This window comes from Phlebotomus papatasi, chromosome 2 (genome assembly GCF_024763615.1).
Source record: "Phlebotomus papatasi isolate M1 chromosome 2, Ppap_2.1, whole genome shotgun sequence".
In the NCBI taxonomy this organism is placed as follows: Eukaryota; Metazoa; Arthropoda; class Insecta; order Diptera; family Psychodidae; genus Phlebotomus; species Phlebotomus papatasi.
Window position 1 is genome coordinate 31,301,178 of NC_077223.1, and position 18,520 is coordinate 31,319,697.

General features: G+C 36.5%; 1 protein-coding gene across 2 annotated transcripts in view; it reads right to left on the bottom strand.

The window, feature by feature from the left end:
* Window positions 1-2,045: 2,045 nt before the first annotated feature.
* Window positions 2,046-18,520, bottom strand: part of LOC129803481 (leucine-rich repeat and immunoglobulin-like domain containing-NOGO receptor-interacting protein 4) — an 85,855-nt gene continuing 69,380 nt past the window's right edge. For both annotated transcript variants that reach the window (XM_055850075.1, XM_055850074.1), the window contains one exon: window positions 2,046-4,755. In XM_055850075.1, coding sequence (XP_055706050.1) covers window positions 3,159-4,755 — 1,597 coding nt within the window. In that variant the 3' untranslated portion in view covers window positions 2,046-3,158. The remainder of the gene's footprint in view (window positions 4,756-18,520) is intronic.

Consider the following 18,520-nt stretch of genomic DNA (forward strand, 5'->3'; position numbering starts at 1 on the left):
TTAGCATTGAAATTGCTCGACGGCTTCCACTTTCTTTGCGATTGTGGTACTTATCCTCGCTCTCTCATTATGGATTACAATTATCACAACTACTCAATAAAGTTTGCCGAAAATATTAAAATAATTATGACATTTCATGTCGCGCACTAAAAAACATAACCTAACTTAAAATCAATGTTTTGAAATCAACGGTCGATAAATTATGGACTATAGAGCGATAGCCTATAGCGGGGCTCTACTGTAAGCGAATAAGTCACAATGATTGTGAGAAAGTACAGGCTTTTAATTTAAAGTACAATTGAATATCACATAAATTCCGTTATTTTTTGAAAATATCGTTGACATTTATACCCCCCAATCGTTCGAATTTGGAAACTGTTCTGTATTTATCTTTTTCGATCTTTAAATATTAAAGATGAGAAGCACAAACAAATTGCTGGAAATTCTTTGAAAATGACGATTTCCGCATGTAGCGCAGGCAACTGTTCTCAATTTTTAATTCACAAAATAAAATTATGAAAAGCTCACAAAGTGAATAAGCTAATCGGTAAGTGTTTTCTTTTTAAAGAAAATCAACCGCTCTCCGCTTTCAGCCGCTAGAACCTTTCTTCGGCTCACACGCCCAGTGCAGAAAGATGGAACGTGGTGGAAAAACAGACAGACGTATTAAAAATAGCATTCACAGTGTGGATTTCTATGATGGATGTGGGCAAAAGTGCGGCGAAAAAAATCCTCAAGCAGAGGGAAGAATTAATTTGACTTTGCCGAGGGGATAGCAGAAGGTGCATATATGTGCAAGATGCAATCACAAGAGGGCTGAAAAATTCCTCAATTGAAATTTAAAAAAGAAAGAAAAGAACCAAAGAAAAATTAAGCCAGAGCAATTATTTGCAATCACCAGTCACGCTCTTCCAATCACTTGACGCACAAGAACTGCGCGCGCAACTCGCAAAAATACGCGGAGTGTTAAGAAGTAGAAAAAAAAAATATGGTGGATAAACAGGTTTTGCAATTGACTTGCAACACTTGCGGTGATTTATTCCATGTGCGAAAATGGATGTTTTTTGCCCAGGAATTCCTTCTGCTGTGCCTTAGAACTGACCCCCATTTTTTTCCCCAGACTTTTCTCTATTGGAAGAAGTTTCTTTGCGTCTCTGGAGCAAGTGTCTTTAATTGGCACTGGCATGTATTCTGTGGCGTGACTCTTTCAATTAAATTCTCTGTTCAATTTACCGCCACCGAAACACCCTCCCAGCCGTCCTGGTTCACGCATTGAGCCCCAACGACCTCTTTCACTATGCAATTCCATGTGGAATATATCGGCCAATCCCTCTCTCTGAAGTCACCACTCTTCCGCGTCTCAAGAATAATTTCTCTGTTGCCAAGATCGCTTGAAGTAGCCCGAATGTGTCCCTTTTCTCTTTTCTGAGACTCTCCTGGTGGAGATTTTCGACCAGAAAAGTCAAGTATTTTTTTTTGTCATCACTTACAGGCGAATCTCGATGATATGTCTAACTATTGTGTGAACCCTAGACATATCCGGGCTACTCAATTTTTTTGCATTCACAAGTAATCTTTCGAAGTTACAGAGTTACAGTAGAGTCTCTCAAATCTGAATCTCTCAAATTCGAACGACGTTTGGATTCAAAATGTCAATTGTGAGGTTATGTTAAAAAATTCATATTGTGAATGATTGAAAATCATATTTCTGTGCGGTTTCCTGAATATTTACACACGGAAAGGAAGTATGTTACTACTAAGACTTTGGAGAAAGTACGGGAATTTGATTCAAAGTACAATGTAATCTGACATACATTTTGTTAGTTTTGAAAAAATCGTTCGAATTTCGGAGGTGAGAAATGTCAAAAATACCCCCCGAGCGTTCGAATTTAGAAGACTCTACTGTATTTTAAAATTCTTTTTCGAACAATCGTAAGTTCGTGTACTCGCCGCTTGAGTGCATTGCGCTTCATGGCACTTGGCTGTTCAGTTTATCCGATATTTTTGACAAAAATGTCAAAAATTAATAGATTGTCAGCTATTGCTTTGTTTTTTCTTCTTAAATTAATGTGGCCATCTTGATTCTTTCGACAATGAATGGCTCAAAAGACAATTCTCTCGGAATTACCTTCGAGCCGGTCAACAAAAGTATTCTATCAGATTAGAAGCTCTCAAATTGGAAAGGTTACTTGTGAATAAAGGGAATGATGGCATAATGCGAGAATGGCAACGGTATTTACCATAAATTTACATTAATATACCTTTTGTCTTATTTTTTTCTTCTTCAAGTATATACTCCTATAATTACATTCATAGATTTAATTTATCTCTTCACGCTGAGAAAATTCTTTTAATAATTTTAGTGTCTTACGAGGAATTATGTCTAAGATGTATTTACATAGGTTTAAATAAACAGTACCTGTCCAATAAAATTAGTTCACAATGTTTGACTTCTTAACAAAAGCTCATTTTAGCAAATTTTATATTCAACTAATATCGTTGGACAGGTACTGCCAGAATAATTTATGCCTCCAATGACTTCCACTGTAGAATTTGATAAGTAATATTTCTGTCAAAGATAAACGACTGAAATTTCACTATGACTCCATTATGAGTAAAATTTAGTATGTTCACCTACTACATGTAACTCTGTCTTGTGTTATGCCATTGGGCATTTTCTAATAATTACTTGTTTTTTTTTGTATTGTTTCTTTTATGTACATAACCTAAAGTACAAATATATTCACAAATTTTCATTCCATATTACAGACTTTCTGTCTCAGACCATCTTCCGCTCCTAGATATCCTACATCTATAAATTCACACTTCGAAAGGTGTCAAGTCTTTGCTCTGCATCCCCTTGGCAGTTTTGGCGCCATGTCACTTCACACTGGCTCATCACGGAGCTCGTGATCTGTGGATCAGTGATAGTGACGTCCTGAGATGGTGCGTCGGCCAGCTGTCAGATTGCCATTGCGCATTGGCAGGGCTGGTCCTGTGAGCGTGTGAAATCCATCTGGGGGTATTGGAGGTGTGTAGTTACTGATGGTACCATTGGGGTGTTTCGGCATCAGGTGGTCTTGGCTCAGTTGCAGGAAGGCCGCCGCGCCTGGTGGCTGCGGGGCGCCGCGTCTTGGTGGCGGCGGCGGCGCCTCTAGCTATAGCTCAGTTACTGGAATTGGCCGGAGTCCTGGGTGATGGTGACTGTAGCCACTGAGCGTTGGATGCACAGCTAAGCTACAGGGATGAGAGTGGCGTGACATGTAGTCTTCCTCAGCAGAAAAAGTTTTCTGGTACTCGCGTTCTTTTCGGCCCAGAGCCGAATTACCCCAACCGCCTTTCAGTACTTCACGTATGCGTCGGCGGCACCGGTAGAGAATAAGGGCGAGGGCAGTGATGGTAGCAGCAGCTCCAACAACTAGGGCACCGATTATGGCCTGTCTCCGAGGATCAGCATGCATGCAGCCCAGAAGTTCTGGTGATATTGCTCTCAAAGGTTCCTCTCTCAGTCGTTCCGGAGCCGCACATATCACACCACCAGGTGGTTGGCTGCCATTTGACCGGCCGACCAGCAGCTGTCTCAGCCATAGCAGACGACAATCACAAACCAGTGGGTTTTCCGCAAGATCTAGTGTGTGAAGTTCAGACCATGGGAATAGGCCCTCAGCTAGAGTGACCAGAGCATTGTCTCTCAAAATCACATGACGCAAGTGTGGTAGGCCACTCAATGCACCCTCTTGCACCTCAACCAGAGCCTTGTTGGATGCCAAAGTTAAGGATTCGAGGTTGGTATTGGTAGCGAATGCACCTGATTCAACTTTCCGCAGTTTGAGAGATCCAGTAATATCCAAACGTCGAAGATTCATCAACCCTGCAAACGCTCCCTCAGGGATAACCTCAAAGTCATTCTGACCCAGAGATAATTCTTCTAATCGTCCCAGAGTACTCAATTCTCGTGTTGGTATCCTGTGAAGTCGATTGTCGGAGAGATCTAGGCTTCGGAGTTGTTCAAGTCCCTTGAAGGAATCAGTTGAGATATTTGCAAGAGCTGCACCGCGAAGATCCAGCTTAGATAGGGCAGTTAGGGCTTCAAAGGAACCAGGAGGTAGAGTTGTAAAAGAGTTGAGACCTAGGAATAGCTCAGCAATGGCTTTTAATGGCGGAAAAGCATTGCTTGGTACACTGGTGAGAGTGTTGTCATCGATATAGAGCACTCGAAGACTGGTCAGTCCGTCAAACGCTCCAGTTGCGATCCTTGCAATCCTATTCTGACCCAAATTGAGCTCTTCGAGCTTCACCAAAGCACTGAAGACATTCCTGTCCAGTTCGTCGATGAAATTGCCCCGGAGGTTAAGTACAGTTAGCGATTCCAGTCCGACAAACGTTCGATTGTTGATCGAACCGATTTTATTGTGATTCAGATGAAGCTCTTGGAGTTTCTTCTGGTATCCGAAGGTCTTTACTGGAATGTTGAATAAATGGTTGTAGCTGAGATCCAGAAATAGAAGCTCAGCGTAGAATTGCAGTGATGAGTCGATCATTTTGATTTTGTTGTTCTTGATCACCAGTCGTTTGATTGAGGGATTGAGGGCGATGGGCAGTACATCCAGGTGGCCTTCACCACATGTCACCACCAGTGTATCGTCATCACAGTCACATGCTGTTGGGCAGTTGGCGAGTGCATCTGTTGGTTCAACTATCGCTGATATGATCGCGATTGCGACAGCGACCAGCATCGCGATCAATGGCCGCCACCTGAAACAAAGAAAAAAGAAAATTTTAGTTTTATTTTAAGTAGGATGTAGGTCTTGTTTTAGAGTTAGATCGAAAGGTGTTCTAGACCCAGACAAAACGTGTTCTTTTCGAACTTCGTCTGAGTCTCTAAACTCCCCTCCACTGTTCTCAATGTACAGTTCAAAATGAAATTGATTAGAAAAAAACCTTCAATCATTTGTAATGATGGGGTTTTTATCATGAGAGGTCCATAAATTTTCAGATGGAAGATCTTTCTGCAATAGCATATACAACCTGTGAAAGAGGATTTCCACCGTTTGCCTCTGGAGGTTGGTCACCAACGCTAAGACGGCGGTGGACGCAATAATGTATATTGTAGATATTTTTGGAGAGTGAATAAATAAATAAGTAAATAAAAATTGTCAGAGAGCTAGAAGAAACGATCAATATTCCATTAAAAAGAAAATAAAATTTGTTTTTCAACAGAGAATATACTTCAGGCGAATATATTTTTCCTACTTTGTATGATATTGGACTTCTACTTATTGTTAGAAGAAGTCTTTTCACTGAACGTCAACTTTAGAAGTAATGTCTTATTTCTCAATTTTTAAAGTGTTGTTAGTGAGTTTAAAAATCTTAAATTTACTCTAGTCCTATTCATTGATTTTATTTTTAAATATGTGTCACATAAATTAATCATTTTGTCTGTGTTTAATAAACGAAAAGGTATTAAACAGGGCTTGAATTCAACGCATGTTCAAATAGAGTACGATTTAAAAAAGTATAAATTTAAATAATTTAGGTCACCCCGCCTACTATACTTTCCGTATAAATAACCAAAACCATATTAATTTAAATGTATTTTTACAATGGTTTTCAAAACCATCCTTTTAAATTAAAAATCATAATAGCTCTCCAGTGAAGGGAATTGAAATGTGAAATATTTTTAATATAAACTCATATAGACTATAAACTCGTAGCTATTTTTTTTACACATGACAAATTTTTCAATCTCCTGCTTTTTTTTTGGCAGGAGATGGGGTGAACAGAAAACCAACAAACGAAGCGCTGTAGAATAATGCAGAATTTTATGTGAAAATAGCGGAAAATGGTTAAATTGTCATTTGCAATTTTCCACAAATTTCCTGCTATGGTGCCACCAAAAATGAATTGGTGAATACCAGCTAACTTTTTTGTCCCACTCTTCCTTTTTTTCAGTTCCGGAAAAGAGGAGTCTTCTCGCGGAAACACAAAATCTGAAGCAATGTTTAACCAATATTTCACATCACTCGTCCCAATGTTGCCAGTCTGTCTAAAAGGGAAGAAAATGTGAAAACAGTGACATAAATTTTTGAGCAATTCCAGCAAGGAGTGACTTTCACACTAGAGAAACGTGCATTTTGAATCTTGGTTCTTTTTGTTGCTCGAACTTCAAAGAGAGGATGCAAGATGTGAGTATAATCCCTCTATATTCCGCTATTGAAAAATCTTGAATCCAGTCTTTTGTGATGTTTGTGAATACAACTGTTCCTAAATCTTGAAATCAAACGGTTAGAGATAGCGACTTGGGGTTTTCAGAGATCAAATCCCTTAAGTCGGCTCCCAGATTATTATGAAATTATGAAATTAATCCTCTTCTTCTACACAAAACTATATTTCTTGGGAAATTTCGAAAATGATTTCGACGATTTTCGGAGATTTTTGAAGTGGACATTTTGGCCTATAATTCGAAATTACAAGGGAACTTTTGGGAGCATCTAAACGGGGGGATTTTATTTCAAAATCGCCATTTTGGCGCTTAAAATCTCCCTCTTCGAAAGCTCCATTTGTTTATGTTCAAATATTTTGACATTTTAGGCGATTTCAAACCATTTTTTTTCAAGAGATATTTTCCTCGTGATCTATTTTCAAATTATCAAGTCGAAAAGCAGGTGAAATAGGGACACGGTATCGATCTCTCTTCTGAATACATCGTTTAATCTTCTTAATATGGTCTAATTGTTAACTAGACATAATTAAATAGAAATAAAGAAATAGTTAAATAGAATAAAGTTGATTTATAGAAAAATAAAAACTTAGGATATTTTCTTAATTTAGCAACCATGTTGGCATAAAATCCTGCGGAAAGACGGTTTTGATATAGAGGATGGGTGCCTCATCTCCTCTTCTTTATGAAGTGTTCGTCACTAGGCATGAATATTAACTTTACTACTCTTTAATAAATTTTTGATTGTAAAACACTGTGTGATTGACGTTTGAAACGTTTCGAAATAAAATAGAAAGTCTTCGAGACTAGGTATCTATTTTAGTTAGAGCACACTTGGAGAATTTATAACAGAGGTTGGAGAAAACTTATCTTAGGCATGAACCACTAGGGGAGATTTCCCGAGACTCACCGGTGCATAGCACAGTGGGGTGCATTTCGAAATCCCCCCGTATAGAAGACGTCTTTGAGTATTTTTTTTTCAGAAGATAGCACGGGATTCAGTTCGCTGTGAATAATTGTTTTAGTCTTAATTTTCTTTTTATTTATCTGAGTACTATTATTAAAAATATAAAGTATATTTCATAGAGCGTAAGAATAAAATTATACTCTTGTATTTTCAAATTATAGACATGATTTTAGGAATAAAAATAGCAAGAAATGAAATCGTTTAATGGTATCTATAAAAAATGAACATGTTTTTTAGCACTTTATTGTTCTCGAGGTTTTCTGTATTATCGACTTTTTTGTGCTGGTTCCCGTCATGACTATTTAGTGGTTTTAGAACACGACAAGAACTGGGGAAAGCAGTCAAGACAGGAAACAACACAAAGAAAAGTCGATAATACAGAAGCACTTGAGAATAGTAAAGTTAAAAAAACATGTTCATTTTTTATTGGAATCACACCAAAAGTCAATTCTTTGTTTTACAAAAAGTGCAACAGGTAATATATTTTGTGAATTTAATAAATAAGAAATATTTCGAAGCACTTTTATGATTTATAATAATAAGAATTATTATTAGACATACTGTTTGTGTACCAAAATTTTTTTAATAAGTGATATGCTATTGATTTATTTCCCATAGAAGTCTGAAATTGTAAAGCTCTTATGGGAAGATACTCTCAACCGATTCGGACAAGCTTAAAATCCTTGATTTTTTTTTTTAACTCGGACAAGTTAGACCCGGTACATTCAGTCCCGGGATTATGCACTTCGGGATTATGCAAATTTGCCTACAATTGGGAGTCATTATTTTTGAAATACGCGTGCATGTATACTATTTTGTGACGCGAGAAATTTGAAGTCACTATGCTTATTTTTCGGAATCAAACTTTAATTTCTTTTGAATATTCTATCAATTTATTAAAGTACTCTAGCCAAGAAGTACTTTTTGTTTATGCATTTCTTTTAAACAGTTGAATCTTTTTCTTCTGGCTACTTTTACTCCGCACGGAATTCGTTCTACGGACGATTTATTCAAAAGAAATCCCCTGCGGTTATGCAAATTTTCTCGATACATAATGCTATTTCGTGCGTTTTCTCGGTCCCGAAAATATGCTTAATCCAGGGACTTAGTGTAATTGAGCTTCTTCCAAAACTCGATTAGGTTTTCACGTAATTTTTCAATCACTTCAAAATTCTTGTAGAACATGAAGAATGATGGATGTATCAAATGTTACTAAATCCTCGAATTCATGACCAACAAATCCTAATTAATATTATATCACTAAACGACTTTATTAATTCATACTCAAAAATCAATTTTCAAAACATATTTACGAAATTATGAGTTCGAGCATTGCACGAAGTGTTTTTCGCTTGGCATAATCTTCCTTTTTTATATAGAAAAATGGTCCTTTTGGGACATGTACATTTAAGAAAGCTTCTTAGTGCCATACTGCTTGAATAATTAATTTCAATTCAGATTCTGAAGTTTCAGTTATTGACAAACAGGAGGTTAAATTAGAATATATTCCAGTGATTCTTAGGGATGAGAATGAATTGCATTGTTTGGACTAAAGTTCTGTGATGGACATCGCTGACCTGAATTTCCAACAGTTCTCTTCCAATCAGGAGGCACAGACATGAATTTATGGGGAGGACAGAATGAGATCCAGACTATAGAGTTAGAGCATATCCATTATCCCCATTCCCAGCTGCCTCAAAAATTGTTTAGGCTTAGCTTTAGCATAAAGTGATGAAAGTGGCAAAAGTATTTCACCCAAATTCTCCCCAAAAAACCCATAGACTTAATTGAAAAGTTGCTCCATCGATTGTTTCCCGCACCAAGAGAAACTTTTAGTTAAGCACAATGAGTGGAATTTTGTGAATTGCACTAGGAGATAAATGAGTCCTTGTTTAGTGGGTCACCAAAATGTGCTATATGCGACAGAAGCACAATATTTTTCGAAAAAGGGGCCTTTTGAAAAGAGGTATACTCCGGGTACTCCTGGGTTTTTTGGTGGAAAAGGGACCCCTGGACATGGGGATTATTAATGACAGAGTAATCACACATTTAGTGTGTAACACACCCAGATTATGTGACCAGAGAACGTGAAGATTAAAATATCATCCTCTGCAGATGCTTCAGTAGTCATTTCTCATTTGCATTTTGTCCTTAGGCATTTCTACGGATGAGATTAAACCATTTCAGTTGAAATACTGGCATTTCAATTTTACAGTGTGTTAATTAATTACCAGTCATATGTGATTTATTCAATATTATTTTACAATTTTAGATACAGATAATAGATATTATTATAATACATTATAAATTTCATGTAGATAGTAGAAAATGCACATAGTTTATGATTAAATTTGAATATTTAAAAACCTATCAATTGAAACATGATTATTGAGATAAATTTTCAGAAAAGATCCATGGGTAAAATTCATTACGAACATAGAAAAAATTGAGTTGTCTAAAGCTTGAGTCGTGAGAAGATAGAGCGGTCTTCAGAGTAAAGGTTTAGCCTAGTTCAGTAAGGTCTCAAAATCCTAAATAGCAAGCAAGTTAATACGGCTTCATTAGGGCAATTAAGCCGTATGGCTAAGCCTTAGGTCTGAAGCCCATATAGCACGCTTTCCCCTAAGGGAATTTTAGGGAAAATGTGGACAAGTTGCAAGTTTTAAAATTAGATATTCCTGGGCAAAATGAACGAGACATCAAATTTACGTGATATAAGGGAAGGTTTTCAGGCTTCGCACACAATGGCTTCGTTTAGTAATAACCTTTCGAAGAGACAAAGTCATTCCAAAGCCAGTCTACCGGAATCCTGTGCAAGTTCATGCACTTGACGCTTTAGCGCTGATTATTCTATCATTTCGAATTTCGATATTCTTGACACTTCAATCGTCAATAATGTCACAAAAGTGTGCAAACGTTTGCTGCAAAAAGTGTTTTTTTTTGTGTAGTCTTGTGGAATTTCAGGATGGCAGAACGTTTGAAATGCAATTTCATTTAAATAAATGTTCTTTTCATGAACTTGCTCACTTTTGTGTAACTCGTCGGTTTAAACGTTCGAACTTCCAACGGGTTCTTAGGTAAGTTCTTTCAGTAGGGGAATACTGTAATTTTCGTGTCATTGTCACGCGTGAGTTCGAAACCTGACAATGCTATTCGAGCTTTTTTTGTCATATCGTATGAGTTCGAAAATGCAATTCATTGAATTTTTAATGAAATCCCTTTACTTGATAATTTTATGACAATTTAGTACGTCTTGGTTGATTTGTTTAACAAAATTCATTGTCATTTGAATTGCCAGAAATCTCAAATATGTGACTTCTGATAATGCCACGCGAGCTGAAATGGCAATATCACGGCTACAGAATCGCATTTTCGAAAAAGCCCTCCTAAGATTCGAACCCAATTTGTCGTACGGCATTGTCAGAGCGTTACAGAATTCCCCTCCTGATATACCTTCGAATCGGTAGAGGAAAAACATCAACCGGAGAGAGTTCTTAAATCGGGAAGGTTATTACTGAGCGAGAGGAATCTGGCCTCAAACAATTAATATCTTTCTCATGTTCCTTTAATGAATGTGACCTATTCTTTTTAGGAAATGTATGACACTAGCTTTCAAAATACAGTAGACTCTTGCTAATTCGGGTCTTTTAAGATTGGGCTATTTTTTAATTCGGGTGGCAGTTAAATTCAAAAAAAGCTTGATTACATTTTTCAAGTTTGATTATGATTATCAAATGAAGCAAATATGCTCAAATTTTCCATGCTTTGTCTTAGTTCTGATGTGTTTTTGTATTATTAAGGAGTTTTCAATGAAATTTACCATAAATATGAGTATGTAAACTCGATATGTGTATGCAGATGAATAAAAAATCGTTGCATTTCAAAAAAATTGTCGCCCGAATTTCTCTCTAATTCGGGTGACATTTTGGTCCCAAATGCCCGAATTTGAGAGAGTCTACTGTATATTACAATTAGGTAAGATTAATTGACGGAATATGGGAAAAAATATAAAGTGTCTGAAGCGAGAGTGCGTGCGAAGCCTAGAAACCTTTCCCTATATCCTGCGAAATTCAGGTATGATCACTTCACGAAGTAAATTTCGAAAAGAAGTGAGCATATCTGAATTTCACGGGCTATAAATACTTCTGTGAATCTCTTAAAATGTTAAAAGTTTTGGAAGATTCGAGCAAGTAATGCTGAAAATAAAACGTACTGAAATAACGTAATATTTTTTTTTAAGGATACCACCAGAAAACTTTTATAACAAGTTCATTTAGTACAATAATTAAAGACTTACGATAAAAATGAAAGCTTAATATAAAAAATACAATAAAAATGAAATAAAAAAAAATTATACTTTCTATAAACTTGCTATAAACTTTTAAGAAAGAACTATAAAGTTTAACGACATTTAATGAAACATTATTGAGTAAACGAAGAGAAACTTTCATTTTCCGGATATAACTTCACCAGGTGTAATATTTCCCAGGGTATTTTGGTTTGTTTTCCCAAAAGCTAAACGGAGGCACTTCCTTGACCTTTTCCAGCACACTTTTGCGTTGTATAATTTAAGTGTTGAAAGTGATGAGTGTGTTTATTAATTCATTCGAAATATATGGCATTTTGGTTATTTCAGCACAAATATCCATCACAATGGCAGCCAAAACATTAAGTAAATCACCCGAATGAGCTAAAATCCTCATAAATTGCTTAAAAGAGTCTCTCTCTCTCTCCATTCTGTGAATAATTGAAATTGTGGAAAATTGTTTGTGAATGAGGTTTATGGCTGAGAAGAAATAAACATTTTGGTGGGGTGTTTTTTGAGGAGACAATGGGTAGAGGGATGGATTAGCAATTTTCTCCCTCATTAGGAAAATTCATGTTGGAAAATACAATAGCGATGGTTGATGGGGTGTTGGGTACCAAATAAACAAAAAAAAAGGTGAAAGAAACTGCAAAGTGGGGCAATTGTAGTGAAATATTGTATAAAAGAGAGAAATTTTTAATTTTTTCTCCATGCAAATTTAATGATTTATCTCTACAGTGGCTTTATTTATGTTTTACCACGGCTGGTGCCATCGTGTTAAAAAATATTTCGCACAACATTTTCCATATTTCACACGAGGGAGAATCACCCCATCCCCCAAAAACACCAGGACATTTTTTTACATTGCCTCCACCATCATGATTTACACACTCGGATGAATTTTGCCACCAAGGGTGTCTCAACCTCAATTTTTTGGAAGAAAATATCCCATCCACCGTGAAGAGTAATCAACGTGTCGTTGCCATAGCCGTAAACTATAAAAGTTTCATTCAGCACCCCGCCAGAAAAATACCCTCTTCTCTCCTTGTCACCCTTGATGGAAATATTCAAATTAAGACTGTCGTGCGATTTATTTTATGATCTCTGAGGCCATCATCAAAAATGTCATGAGTCTTTGTGGGAAAATCACCCTCGGTGGAAAATGCCTTTTTTTCCCTCTCTACATGGGAGTCCTTCGTACAAACCACAATTTTGCCAAAATTGGTGGTGTTGGCAATTGAAGAGGACAAAAAAAAAAAACGAGAGGAAGCTCAAAGTAAATTTTGGTACTGAAATAAAATGCTTCTCTTGAAGTAATTCCAGACCTACCTCACCGTCAACCAATTATCCAAAGCTCTTGTTTCTGACAATATTACCCAATCTAAGATCTGATAATGTTGTGATAGGAGTGATTCTCTACTGCGTCTATAGCATGTTCAAAAGAAAACATTTTTTTTTTACATAAAATCCCTGATAATTGGGGATAAGGATTCTCAACGAAGATCTTTAATGTATCAATGGAAAGGTCTAATTTTAATCTGCAACATACTGAAATTTGAATACTGACCATTGTCTTTGGATCTAAATAGTCCCGTAAAGACTCGGTTTTCTTTATTGTATCCTTTATGGCGCTGCGATCGCTTTTTCTGCAGGCACATTTTTTTACCCCTTCCCTTAAACGATATTTCCGAATGAAAATTAAAGTACTAGTCCCCGGCGAGTGGCCTTCAAGGTTGAAGCCAATTTCTTACTTTCACATACAAATGCGTATGGGAATTTTTCTGCACTCGTGATCGTTATGCTAAATATTTAAAAAGTGAGAAGTTTTTCCGTATTATAAGACACCTTTCCATATGAAGGAATAAATATGCTACATTTTTGTTTAAATAATTTTTTTTCTTGGAGCACTGTGAGCTGAGTCCGAGATCAATTTAGGAATTGGCTTCAAATAGATCCATATAAAAAGGCTAACTTGCCAGGCGCTTGTTAAAGTAAGTTGCTTCGGAGACAATGATACTGACTGAATTATTACGAAAACCAAATTTGTCAGGATTTTAAAATAGGACGACTGTAATCAAAGAGTAGCAGGGAAAGTTTGTAATTTCGGACAAACCAATTTGAAACTTCGGACTTTGATACTCCAGTAATAATTTGTTAATCATGCAAATTTTTATTTTTTTTATTGATTTTTATCAAGAAATTTAGCAAAACTCTAAATTGGTTTGTTCGGAATTACAAATTTTACCCTACTAGCCACTGTCTATTCCATTCAGCTATTGCCTGGTTATTACCAAAAAAAAGTAGCAGCGGATAATACCAACTCATACAACATACCAATTTGCATGTCTCTGAGGCTCTTTCCATTCATCTAAATAGTGAAGGGTATGTAAGTTCTCGTGATTAGGGTATGGGCTCATAATTTTGAACAGTCTGCTTATAAGCATAGATGTTCCAAGTTTGAGGTGCGATATTTTCAATACTAATTGATCTTTTTGTTACTCTCTTTTCAGAAGGGTTGTTTAGAAACTTGGTAATCTATTAATCGTCTTCTTTTTTACTAAAATTAGTTTTAATATATTTAAAAATGAATTGATATGTAGAGGTGAATTTGACTCTTATTTTGGACAACTTGGTTGTATATTTGGACAGCAAATTCGACTCAATAGGATGTCCATTGTTCTCCATTTCAAGAACCAATCTTACCAAGTCCTCTTCTTGTTCATGTAAGAGAACTGTAGAATGTCACAAGAAGCCCAGAAATTTGCTATATCATTCACTAAAGTGAGTTGATTTCGGTAATCCAAATAATCGTGGATTCGCTCATTATTTTCATTTGTTCGTAAATGTTCGTAAAATGTTCGACAGGAAAACAAAAATTTACGAACAAATGACAAAATTTTACGAACATTTTTTGTGTGTTTACGAACATTTACGAACAAATGTTTGTAAAAGTACAAAAAATGTTCGTCAAATGATCATGTTACGAACAATGTTTGTGAAAAAAGTACAAATTTTTGCCAACTTGTTTATGGGTTATACGATTCACGAGCATTTTGTAACTCCCCCATAGGAATTGACAAACATTTACGAACATTTTTACAAAATATTTTTTCTCTGTATAGCCTTGCCTCTCCCTATGTCACGAACTTATTACAAACTGTTTAAATTTGAAAGCCGTAGGGTAAAGTGGTATAGTTTGGACCATGGTACAAGTTGGACAGGGCTTTTTTTCTTGATAAATTTATTACTTCCTTTTTATTTGTATATTTTTAATGCTTTAGTTTTATAATTTTGTTCCTTGTGCTTAAAAAATTTAGTACTGTTCTTATCAAGAAAAAATCCCTGTCCATTTTTTACCGGCGAATTGTCCAACTTGTAACACTATGTCCAACTTGTATCACTTTACCCTATGCAATTCGCTAAAAAAAATGTTAGTCGATTGATAAGATTCAGTTTGACTTTGAATTGCAGAAGCTGTGAATGCAAAGAAAGAAACAGAGGAATAAACAATAAAACAGAATTTTTTCTGCTGGAAAAAATATCTCTTTATCTCTTCACTACCAAATACCCTCATTGTAGGTACTTTGTTATTAAAATTTTCAATTTTGAGAAAATCCCGCGGGATGGAAAAATAACTTATGTAGAATTAAATAAAAAGACGAATCATGGGATGTATCAAAATTTGTTTGAATACTTTTCGTTTTAGACGAGAGAACAAATAAAATATTTTAAGCTTTAGGTGGAATCAACGGAAATTTTCCTCAAAGAAGCTTTTTAAAGTTAAGCTTACAGTCTGTTTCGTTAAATATTTTTCGTCAAGTTCTAAAGCTATCGTAGAACATATAGTGCCCGCTTTGTAATCCGGATGATTGGGAGACAATATGACAGATGTCCACTTCGTTATACGGATGAATTTTTTGAATTTGTTCAACGTCTCGAAAATATAATACAAGATTTTTTTTTTGTAGAATTAGTATAAGAGTTTCAAAGAAGATTGAAAACATATAATTAGTGAATTCTATGCCATTATACTTCATTTGTTAAACAAAAACTTCGCAAGATAATACCTTGTCGTACTACTAATGCAAAGCAAAGAAAAATGAAACTCTTGAATTTATTTTCAATATGAACAGACATGCATACATAACCTCAAATTTATTTTACATGTAACCGTCGAAAACTCGTCTGGATTACGCCGATCCGGATTAGAGAGCGGGCACTGTATTATTTTTTATGAAATCATTCAACTCAAAAGTATTTCTTAAGAAAAATGGTTAATATTTGTGATCCATGACCTAGAGTTTCGAATACTCAGAATTGAGTTCACAGATTATTTCGTTCATTCATTCATTCATTTTCAACCGCTTATCCCTATTGGGGTCGCGGGCCCATGACATCCAATCTAGCAGCCCACGCCTGTCGGTCCTCCGCCACTTCAGGAAGATGTTCGAGTTCGATCCCGAGGCGTTCCAAGGCAAGATTCTGAATTTGATTCAGCCACCTTGTCCTAGGTCTGCCTCGAGGCCGAGGTCTCCTCACAATGGCTTGCATAGCTTTTCTGGGGAATCTTTCTTCATTCATGCGTTGAACATGTCCATACCATCGAAGTTGTGATCTCTCAACCCGAAGAAGCAGCTCCTCGACTCTTAGTTCCTCACGAACGGCCACATTCCTCACTCGATCTCTACGAGTGATTCCCTTTACCGCTCGAAGGTACCTCATCTCGGCAGCTTGTACTCGCGATCTTACCCTTTCGGTCATTACCCAAATCTCATGACCATAGGTGAGAATAGGAATGAACACAGCTTTGAAAACCGATAATTTAGCCGATCGACTAAGCTCGACCTTCCTCAACACGCTTCTGCCAAGCTCCCTCATTACTGCAGAAGCCTGACCGATTCGCGACGAGAGTTCTGCCTCCATCCTACCATCACTCGTGAATAACACCCCGAGATACTTGAACTTCTTCACCTGTGTCAATGAGGCTCCACTAACATGTAGAGTGCATCCCACAGATTCTCGGGAAATCACCATTACCTCCGACTTTTTGTCGTTCACATTCATACCTGTTTCAGCACAAACATTTACAAATCGGTCAAGTGTGCGTTGAAGCTCTTCTTCGGAAGATCCAAAAAGAACCAAATCATCTGCATAGAGGAGATGGCTCACCCTGAAATCCCCAATACAAATCGCATTCCGCCCCCGACTGCGTTCCATAATCTTGTCCATGTATATTATGAACAACAATGGTGATAGAACACACCCTTGACGCAGTCCAACACCCACTTGAAAACCTTCCGATTTGGATCCGTTTACACGAACACAGCTACTACAGTCTCTGTACAATGACTGAATTTCGTTAAGTTTCAGAATTCCCTGAAAATCATGAAATCTGTTGAAGATTATGTATAAATTGTTTTGAAATAATATTTTCCACCCCAACAACAACTTAATGGTTCAAAGCGGTGGATGATTGATGAAAGTTGGCCAATTTAAATTTTAATCTATCGTCCATTTCGATAAGTTTCAAATTTACCGGAAAATTACCAAGGGCAGTTAGGGTTTCAGTCTTGTCCAAGATGCCTTTCAACACCAAGGAAGTTGCTGGTATTATACACAAAATGTGACTAATCGATAAAAGTTCACCTCGAAAAACAGATTAAATCCATCCTACAATTGTTCATCAAACTTTCTTCAATTTCTCGAAAATTGAGTATAAAGCTTCTGGGTATTTTTGGAAAGCCCAGAAATGTGGGTGGAAATATTTACCTACGTGTGATTTGAGTAGAATGAGTGAAATTTAATGAAAAGATTCTGGTAAGAATTATAAAATTTTCTCAAGGTGAGGTTGAAGTCTTTCAAATGAATAAAATCTCTGATGAGTTCTTTTAGCGCTGAGAGATTTGGAATGCATTGAAGCTCTGTTTTCATGGTGGAGTTTTCAAATGAGAAAACCATCCCTTTTTTGGTGAAATTTTACGATCCACCACCTCAACTCTTGTGCAGCTTTATGGCCTCAAAGTAGAAAGTTTCTCTCGCGATTTTCTGCAACGTTTTCGCTGTCCAGAATCGTCTTTTCCCCCGTGGTAGAGAAGAGTGGGTGCTTTTATCATATTTTATTGGTGTTGTTTGGTATTTTTAATGCTCCACCGTCCATCTCATGAGTTACAGGGAGATTTCTAACTCTAAATCATAGTGAAAGCCCTTGGTATTTTTTATTCTACCAACCACCTCCTGTTTCCCATGGGGAATGCGAAGAAAGTGCTTAAAAGTTTTCCTCAACAGATGAGGAAGACGAAGAGAAAAGTCAGCGATTTTGGTTTCTTGTAAATAATTTTGCCTATTTCTCTTTCTCATAAAGTCAAAAAAAAAGAAAAATTTCCTCAGTGAAAAAAACATACAACCTATTTATCATTTTCTCTTCAGGAGCTCGGATTTTTCAGTATAGCCATGCGGAGAGAGAAATATTTTAAAGATACACAAAAGCCACTCAGGACTTGGTGAATTTGTACCCTCTTCAACTGTGTTTTTATTTCATCTTTAATTAAATAAAAGAAGTCTCGAGGGAAATTCACATGACAGATATAATTCAATTTTATGATGCATACCCACCACAAAAAGTGCAAATAAAATGTTATTAGAGTCAATAACAATGAAAAGAGGATGGTACAAGGAACATTCTATGCTTGAACATCAGCAAGACACTCGCAGAAATGCTTGATGGGTTTTATGTTCAATTTTTCTGCGAATAAACATAGTCAAGAAGTTGATGGTGGAAGCTGAAATATGTCGGGAAAGATAAATAAACTTTATTGGTCATTGCTGGTTAGAATGTCACTGGCGTTTTTTTTTGCGGAGAAACCACTGAAAAAAGCCTAAGAATTCCATTGATTCCTTTCATCTCAATCGTCTGCATATTAACTGTTGAAAGCAATTTTAAACTATGTTTCTCAGTAGAGTTTTTCTAGGGAAGCCTGCACGGTAAAAAAATTTACAAGGATAATCATTGGTTTGCTTTTTCACCACG